This window comes from Erythranthe guttata, chromosome 8 (assembly GCF_056151865.1).
Source record: "Erythranthe guttata isolate IM_541 chromosome 8, IM_541, whole genome shotgun sequence".
Lineage (NCBI taxonomy): Eukaryota > Viridiplantae > Streptophyta > Magnoliopsida > Lamiales > Phrymaceae > Erythranthe > Erythranthe guttata.
In genome coordinates, this window is record NC_142540.1 from 12,618,089 (window position 1) to 12,626,772 (window position 8,684).

At 31.4% G+C, this 8,684-nt stretch overlaps 2 protein-coding genes across 2 annotated transcripts; both read right to left on the reverse strand.

The window, feature by feature from the left end:
- Positions 1 to 1,819: 1,819 nt before the first annotated feature.
- LOC148768528 (zinc finger BED domain-containing protein RICESLEEPER 2-like) lies at positions 1,820 to 3,490 on the reverse strand. Its single transcript, XM_088821245.1, has one exon. The coding sequence runs from the start codon at positions 3,488 to 3,490 to the stop codon at positions 1,820 to 1,822; it is 1,671 nt and encodes a 556-aa protein (XP_088677371.1).
- A 3,173-nt stretch (positions 3,491 to 6,663) lies between these two features.
- Positions 6,664 to 8,479, reverse strand: LOC148768529 (uncharacterized). The gene is made up of 6 exons (XM_088821246.1): positions 8,232 to 8,479; positions 7,978 to 8,141; positions 7,671 to 7,737; positions 7,491 to 7,569; positions 7,303 to 7,392; positions 6,664 to 7,217 (listed from the first exon to the last, which is right to left on the reverse strand). Exons 1-6 carry the CDS (start codon positions 8,331 to 8,333, stop codon positions 7,021 to 7,023), a joined length of 699 nt encoding a protein of 232 aa, XP_088677372.1. The 5' UTR covers positions 8,334 to 8,479; the 3' UTR covers positions 6,664 to 7,020.
- Positions 8,480 to 8,684: the final 205 nt, after the last annotated feature.

Genomic DNA, 8,684 nt, shown 5'->3' on the forward strand with positions numbered 1-8,684 from the left:
GGGTCATTGCTATTAGCTCGTCTAAAATACTATCCATAATATAATTCTTATCAATTCCATCCATTATGCTCTAACTTCCTTAATATTACACATTGACCCTAATTGTAAACAAATATATCACATTAACCACCAAAATAATATTTTTTTGAAAAAATATTTTTTTTTTCAGAAAATAAATTTTTTTTCTGGCCAGATTCTGGAATTGACCAACGGAAACCGCCGGTCCTCGGCGTTGAGTTTTTTTGTCGAATTTTTGTTTTCTTGGAAAAAATTATTGTAATTAATATTACTGTCTTGGCTACTAAATTACTGTCTCAAACAGTAATATTACTGTTTGGAACAGTAATATTATGAATATTATTTTCCCGAATTGTAATATTATTAATATTACTGTCTAATACAGTTAAATTACTGTTGAAGACAGTAATTTAGCAGCCAAGACAGTAATATTAATTAAAATATTTTTTTTTTAAGAAAAAAAAATTAAAAAAAAAAGTAATAATTTAGCAGCTAAGACAGTAATACTAATTAAAAATATTTTTTTAAGAATAAAAAAGTCAATTAACAGTTAAATTACTGTCTCCGACAGTTAAATAACTGTTGGAGGCAGTAATTTAGCAGCTAAAACAGTAATATTAATTAAAATGTTTTTTTAAGAAAAAAAAATTAAAAAAGAAAAAAAGAAAAGTCAACGCCGGCGTACCGACGGTCAACGGCGGTTGACCTACCGAAAAAATAAAGTTTTCACAAAAAAAAAAAGTCAACGGCGGCTGACCGGCGGTGTGCGGTGGTGGTGGGTCAAAATTAAAAATAGGGTTAGAATTGGTTAATTGATGAAATTGGGCTAACTTAGGGTGTAAATCATGAAATTGGAGTTGAATTGAGTTTCAATGAATTGGGGGTAATTTTGATATATATACAAGGATTTTCCTTATTGGTAAATAAGTTTGAATCAGCTGTTTTTATTTGAAAGACAAAAAAGTTAGATGTCCCTCTTTTAATTAAGTGCCCTTGTCATGGGTCTATTTCCCATTTGCCCTATACTCTATATAATATATAAAAATTGAATTCCACCCTAATTGGTTGCTTTTAGGGCTGGAAATCGAGCCATGTGAGCGGAGCTTAGGTTGGCTAAAGCTCATATACCATCGGGCCTCATTAGTATAAGAGGAACATGTAAGAGCAAAATGTAAAATACTCTTGAAGATCAAAATTGGATAAAACGACATAGTCTATTCCTTAAAAATATGAAGTTTAATATCGCAAATAATTAATTCTTAAGTAATTAAACAATAAAAAAATGCATGAGTCCAAATCGAAATGAAAAAAACATAAAACTAATAGAAGCAATAGTTCATTAGATGCACTCCTAACTCTTTCCGGAAATCTTAAGACCTGCAAAAGGAAAATGACCCAAGAACAAAAAACAAAACAAACAATATCAGTATATATTAATTTAATTAAAAAAATATTATTTACAACTTAGTATAAAATCAATGCCCTTACGAGAGAAATCGTCGTCAAACTCATTACCGTAGTCACACTGTATTTCACCTCCACGAATCCAATCCTGAGAACAAATTAGTGCTTCAACTGTAGTAGGGAGTAATGAACTACGAAACTTATTCAGAACTCTTCCTCCAGTACTAAACGCGCTTTCTGAAGCAACAGATGACACTGGGATTGCAAGAATATCACGAGCCATTCTAGCCATGATAGGATACTTTGCAGCGTACAACTTCCACCAATCTAAAATATTGAAGTTATCTTCTTGAACAATTTGGCCAGGATGCAGCTTCTCCTCCAAGTACAATTCCAACTATGTTTTATTAATTGCATCTTCTTGTTCAGCAAATTTGTAGAATTCAGCCATCATGTCTATCTTCGATGAATTATCACCTGGCACAATTTCTTTAAATGTTTTTGAAGTCCCCTCCAATGGATTTGAAACTTGGCAAGTAATTGAATACTTGTCAAACAGGTTCTTAAGTTCACACTTCACACGATTTGCTAACTTTGTTGCCAATGTATTGTCATAGATTTTCATGTAGCAAAACTCAAGATACTTTAATTTGTATCTGGGATCTAGAACAAGTGCAACCGAAAGTAACAAGTTTGGTTCCTTATCCAGCCAATACTTCTCAAACTTCAAAAGCATATTAAAGGCCATTTTCCCCAATAACGTGCTAAGATCATTTGAGGTTTCATGAAGTAATATTAATATTCGATAGACCTCGCGAAAAAATGCATTTGCTGTGCAATACTCACTCCCAGAAAATATCTTAGTGACAATATTAAAGGTCTCCAAGAACTTGTGAATTACATAAACTTTCTCCCAATCTTCTGCCAATGGTGGATCTTTGAACTGCATGTCCCGCGATCGCATACGATCGTAAGCCTTTCTGAAATGCAAGGCTGATTCAAGCATCAAATATGTTGAATTCCATCTTGTACATAAATCAAGAGCCAACATTTTACCTCGTGGTATACGCTCTTGATCAGCATACTGAAGAAACTCAAGCTTTCTTTTCGGTGATGCTTTAATATACTTTACTGCCTTTCTAACTCTAAATATAGAGTCTTTGATTTCTCCAATTCCTTCTTGTACAATTAAATTAAGAACATGACACCAACACCTTACCTGAAGATGACGGCCTCCAAGTAATAACAACTCTCTCGAAGAATATTGCTCTGAAAGAATCTCAGCAACGATGTCATTAGCATAATGATTATCCATTGTAATAGTGCAAATCTTTTCTATGTTCCACTCTACCAAACAATTCGTGATTATGTCTGCTAAATTTTCCCCACTGGCCTTAACTGGGACAATGAAAAATTTGAGAATCACCTTATGTAGCTTCCAAGAATCATCAATAAAATGAGCAGTTAGCGCCATAAATGGCAACTCAGTCTTGGATGTCCATGTGTCGGTCGTGAGACAAATTCTTGGACTTAAGGTTTGTAGAGTATCTTTCAACCTTTTCTTCTCAGTCTGATATATTTTCAAGCAATCGCTCTTTATCGTATTCCTGGAAACAAACTTGAATTTCGGACATAAATTAAGAACGAACTTCCTAAAAGTTGGATCGTCAACAAAACTAAATGGCAGCTCCTGAACAATAATAAGTTCAGCAAGATCACTTCGACTTTTCACTTGATCAAATTGCCAAGACACCATTCTAGCATCTTGAATTTGTTTTTTATCTTCAACATGGATAAGAGTTTGAGACCTGCCGACATTCTTATTAGTTTGCATCTTCCGATAGATCGGACATTTTAACTCGGTGATATGACGGAGTAAGTGTGTCGTTCCACCTTTTCTCGGACAAGAAAACGCCTTTTTGCAGTAGTTACACTTGCATTTTGCTTTTGTTCCATCTTTGTTCTCAACTTTTGAGAAGTGATTCCAAACTTCAGATCTCAACTTTACCGATCTTTTTCTCTTCGTATCATGATTCAAACATGTTGTCGTAGTATCTTCCTCGACCATATTTACATCTTCATTGGTTGGTACCTAATGAATAATTATTAGCACAAAATAATGGTCAGACCATATATTATTGAGGAATAATAACTTCAGTCATGTAGTTTACCACTCAATTTCATTATTTAAAAATATATATTCATTGTATTTAAATCTATTGCAAAAAAGTACTATATATTACCAAAAAAAAAAAACACTTAAGCAATTCAAACCAATGCCAGGGCTACAATATATGCTATCTTTTGATGTCATAAACTAGGAGTCTATGATATAAATTTGTAAGAAAAAAAAATGGAAATACAAACTCAATAAAACCTTTAATTTTCGTCGAACACTGGAAATACAAACTCAATAAAAATTGAAATACAAACTCAAAAAAATAATGACCCAATTTTCGTTGAACTGTGGAGATAAGTCTTCAAAGTTATATCTAATACCTTTTGATATCACGAACTGGAATCAACTACAATAATCCCAGGTTTTACTTTAATTTTCTCATAATATGAAATTGTATTGAAGAAAAAAATTTAGAAAAAAAAAAGAATGATAAATTAAGATTACCTCAATTGTTGACATATGCAGAGAAACCCTAAACATGATTTTTGCAAGATACTGTAAATTCTGGTTTTAATGTTTTATATGAATTAAGAAAAAAGTTAAGATACGGTTAGTATCTTTGATGTAGGAAACTTTTCATTTTCTAAAGATTGATTTTGATTAAATTTATAAATTAGTTACTACTAATTGAGTAATTGTTGACTTGTTACCATCCGTACATATTACCTATTAGTTAAACTATTTTTTTTTGATAAGAGAATGAAATTAATTAAGACCAAACAGAGAGTTTACAGGTGGGGAACCAAAATCACAACAATCACAAAAACAAGAAGAAGGAATAACAGAAGCAGAAACAACGCCATCCCATTTGGAATCAAAAGCCCATTTTGCAAGATTGTGGGCAGACATATTAGCATTCCTAGGGCAAAATTTGAATTTCCATTTTGGCCAAAGAGACCAAAATTTTCGAATTTCATCAACAAGCACTTTTGAAGACTATTAGTTAAACTATTTTGCAGGATATATATATATATATATATATATATATATATATATATATATATATATATATATATATATATATATATATATATATATAATATTTTATATTTAATTATCAACTTAGTCGGGCTTTATTCGGGTTGAGCCATAGTAAGCTCAAACTCGGCCCATAGTTTAATCGGGTCTAATTAAAAGGCTCAAACTCGGCCCGGCTCACAATTAATTCGGCTCGGCTCAAATAAAATCGGGGCGAGCCATCAGGCTTCGGGTAGGCCCGGCTCAATTGCCGGTCCTAGTTGCTTTATATTTGGCGATTTTAATTGGTGATATGTATTCAATTTCATCCCATGTGGCAAATTGATTGGCGAGAATAAATGATCGAAAAATATGTCATCATTTTTCAAAATTAAAGATAATTAAATATATTTAATTATTTAATTAATATATTTATATTTTACCATTTATAAATTGAGTTTTTGTGCATAAGTTACCAACCAAGTATCTATATTATTCTAGGTTTAGGCGCTATATCTCTTTATCCCCATTCATTTAATATTTATTATAAATAAAGGAAACATTCATGTATATGACAATATTACCTCCAACCGTTTATACCAAATTCAGTTTTGACCACAAAAATTCAATTTTGACCACACAAATTCAGTTTTGACTTTATTTTTCAACAATTTTTTTTGCCGCTGGATTCCGGCGTTGACTTTTCCTTTTTTTTTTTTTTTTTTTTTTTTTTCTTGTCTATTTTTCTCTGCCGCTGGATTCCGGCGTTGACTTTTTTTAGTGTTTTTGTTTTACATTTTTTTTTTGTTTTTTTTTCGTTTTTTTTTTTGTTTTTTTTTCTTTTACATCCGCCGCTAAACGTTGACCGTAATTGTGCTGTCACTGACAATAAATTAACGTAATTATACTGTCAATGACAGTTAATTAACGTAATTGTAATGTCGTTGACAATACATTTATGTAAGTGTTCTGTCGTTGACAGTAAATTAACATAATATTATTATTATTTATTTTTTGTTATTTATTTCATTTTGTTTGATTTGTTGGCAAGTCAACGTTATTATATTACTGTCGTTGACAGTAAAATAACTCTAAATACAATAATATTATTGTCAACAACATCAATATTATTATTTTTTTGGGTTTTTTGTTTTGTTGGAGTTATTCACGGAGTAACGTAATAACGTTACTGTCTATTATCGTAATATTACTGTAAACACAATAATATTACTGTGGTGCACGGTAATATTACTGTTGTTATAGTAATATTGATGTCAACCACATCAATATTATTATTTTGTTTGGATTTTTTTGTTTGTTTGAGTTATTCACGGAGTAACGTAATAATATTACTGTCTATTATTGTCTATTATTGTAATATTACAGTGGTTGACGGTAATATAACTGTTGTTATAGTAATATTACTGTCACTCACTGTAGTATTAATCTTTTGGCTTTTTATTATGTTTACATTTATTGAACGGTCAACATAGTAATATTACTCTATTACACAATAATAATGAGTTTTGTTGTGTTAATATTATTGTGCTAGAGATTAATATAGCAATATTACTGTGTTAAACTGTAGTTAGTGTTTTTAACAGTAATATATTTAATATTACTGTCAATCACAGCAATATTGCTGTTTAAACAAAAAAAAAATGTTACAGGAAAAAAAAATCGAAAAAGTCAACGCAGGAAACCGCCGAAAAAAAAAATCAAAAAGTCAACGTCGATCCCGCGGCAAAAAAAAAAATTTGGGTCAAAATTGAATAATTTGTGAAATTTAAGGTCAAACTGAGGTTAAATTAAATTAATGATGAAATTGGAGTATATTAAATGAGGAGTTATTTTAGTCTTTTACAAAAATCTGGACCATGTATGGACTTATCTGTAAAAGAATTTTTTGTCTGAATCTCTCTATGAATAAGTACCCATTGATGGGCTTATTTGTAAAGACCCCTAGTATATACAATACCTCGGTTCAGACAAAAAAATATAATTGCCATCGGTTAAGAGTTTCCGACCCATGTAAGTTTATGCTCATTGTTGGAGAATTTAAAACATTCATTCATGTTAAGGATAATTCTAAGTAAACCAAATAAAATCTAACATCAATATTTATTTTTCCAGTTTCCAACTCTGTAAGCTTGAAATGTGTTCCTCGAGTAAAAGTGGAAGAGATTTTAACAGCATTTTTTTCTTGATTAAATGATTTGTAACTGTTTCTCAATAAGGTAACAAGTCATACTAAAAGTCTAATTCGTGCCAATAACAGATTTATTCAAGAATTGTGTCAAAAAGTAATGCAGCCCTCAACCAATAAATGGAATATTATTATTAGTATATCACCCCCAACCGCCTCATTAGTGTGTCTTTTTTCCAATTCCAATCAAACTTAGCTGCAAAAAAACATGTCATATTTGTGAAGAAAAAAAAGAAACATGGGGTGAATATTATTATTAACGTAATAAAAAAAATAAAAATCCAAGAGGTGAAAAAGAAAAACTTACAATATTGTTACCAGGATGGTTCCAACAAAACCCTTGTAGAATGAGAGGTAAAATATTGCATGCTACAAGAACATATATCACCAATGCGTTCATTCCCATCCATTCTAACACCATTGTAAACCGTCTGTATCCATACACATCTACCAACATCATCAACAACATCAAAATAAAGTTACTTTTTCAGAATATATTCACAGTCGGAGATTTTGTGGAGGCTTAATTTAATTACCACTAGATAAATTGAAGCAAGTAGAATCCCTGCAACACCTGTAGTAACACACATATAGCTGAAAGAGTATAAAGCCTTGTTTATATGCATCCCTACATCAATAACATATTATCCCGTCAGTGAATCCTATACATATATTAATATTTTCCACGTGCGTAAATTTAAAACAATTAAATGAAAAAAAAATTACCAAAAATATTGCATAGAACGCCCAGGATTATAAAGCCCGATGATGGTACTAGCCATTGCAAGAGTCTACACTTATGATCCTGATGAGATTAAGGTAGAAATATCAAATCATGAGAGAGAGAAAGTAACTGCTTTCTCAAACACCTCCAAAAACAAAAGAAAAAGAAAAACTTGTTTGTACCTTAAAGTGAACAATAACATGGCCATATTGTAAACCTATCAAGCAGGTGGCAAGTGTCATCACTGTACTAGAAAAATGGCAAAACGAGGTTAACGGTTAAAACTGAAGGCAAGATATGAAGGTTGAAAATGTTAGTGTAGTGAAATAAAAGTACAAAAGAGGCAAAGAAACCTTAAAAGTTCTTCCGGGTCAAAGGGGGCCGTAATCTGGTGAGTTGATACTGCATTGTTGTCATAGAAAACTAGCATCTCAGATTTTCTTTTTTTTTTTTTTTTTTTTTTTTTTTTTTTTTTAAGGAAAGCAATACAACAAGTGAAGACGATATAACTTTCCACTTAGTGACAGAATTACTTGTGTTCGAGCGTATATTGGCTTCCTATATAAGTGTTGAACGCCCAAAATTATGCGATCAATCATTCCAGCAGCATTACATGCAGGCCCAGTGTTACCTCGCACACCACATTTCACCTTCTGCAGCAAATGTCAAAAAAATGTCATAAGTTAATCTCTCTCGTCCCAAATGTTTTTTTTTCGTTTAAATAATGAAATATAACAACTTACTTTAACCTCAAAAGATGAACTGAGTGGAACCTGATACGACCAATCTGGAACATATAAACCATATAACAACACAAGATATACAGTGGTAAGCATGAACACCATCACCCTGCATAAATTTAGAAACAAGAATCTCTAATTGAAACCATTAAATTGTAGAAATTGCATTGTTTCCGCAAACAAAGAAAATACACCCTCGTTTACTCTATCAGCACCCTTAGTTAAACATAGATTTCATTTTCTAATTGTCTTAGCAAATTATTTAACACTTAATATTAATTAAAAAAATATTAACAGTACAGAAAATATTTAATAAACATAATAATCTAAATAAAAATTAATTGGGAAAAGAAATAACCAACCCCCAACCCGTCCCCCAAACGTTCTGCATCTGCCATGGACACGAAGCTCCAGGGTAGTGCTCCCAAACCATTACAAGTTTCTTCTCACAGCCAT

What these genes read in the sequence shown, in the direction of transcription:
- LOC148768529 (XM_088821246.1), bottom strand. Translation starts at nt 8,333, where the DNA reads ATGGTGTTCATGCTTACCACTGTATATCTTGTGTTGTTATATGGTTTA. An exon ending in GTTCATCTTTTGAGGTTAAA is followed by an intron (nt 8,142 to 8,231) that starts GTAAGTTGTTAT and finishes CATTTGCTGCAG; the next exon opens with AAGGTGAAATGTGGTGTGCG. An exon ending in TTATATCGTCTTCACTTGTT is followed by an intron (nt 7,738 to 7,977) that starts GTATTGCTTTCC and finishes CCATTTTTCTAG; the next exon opens with TACAGTGATGACACTTGCCA.
- LOC148768528 (XM_088821245.1), bottom strand. Translation starts at nt 3,490, where the DNA reads ATGGTCGAGGAAGATACTACGACAACATGTTTGAATCATGATACGAAG.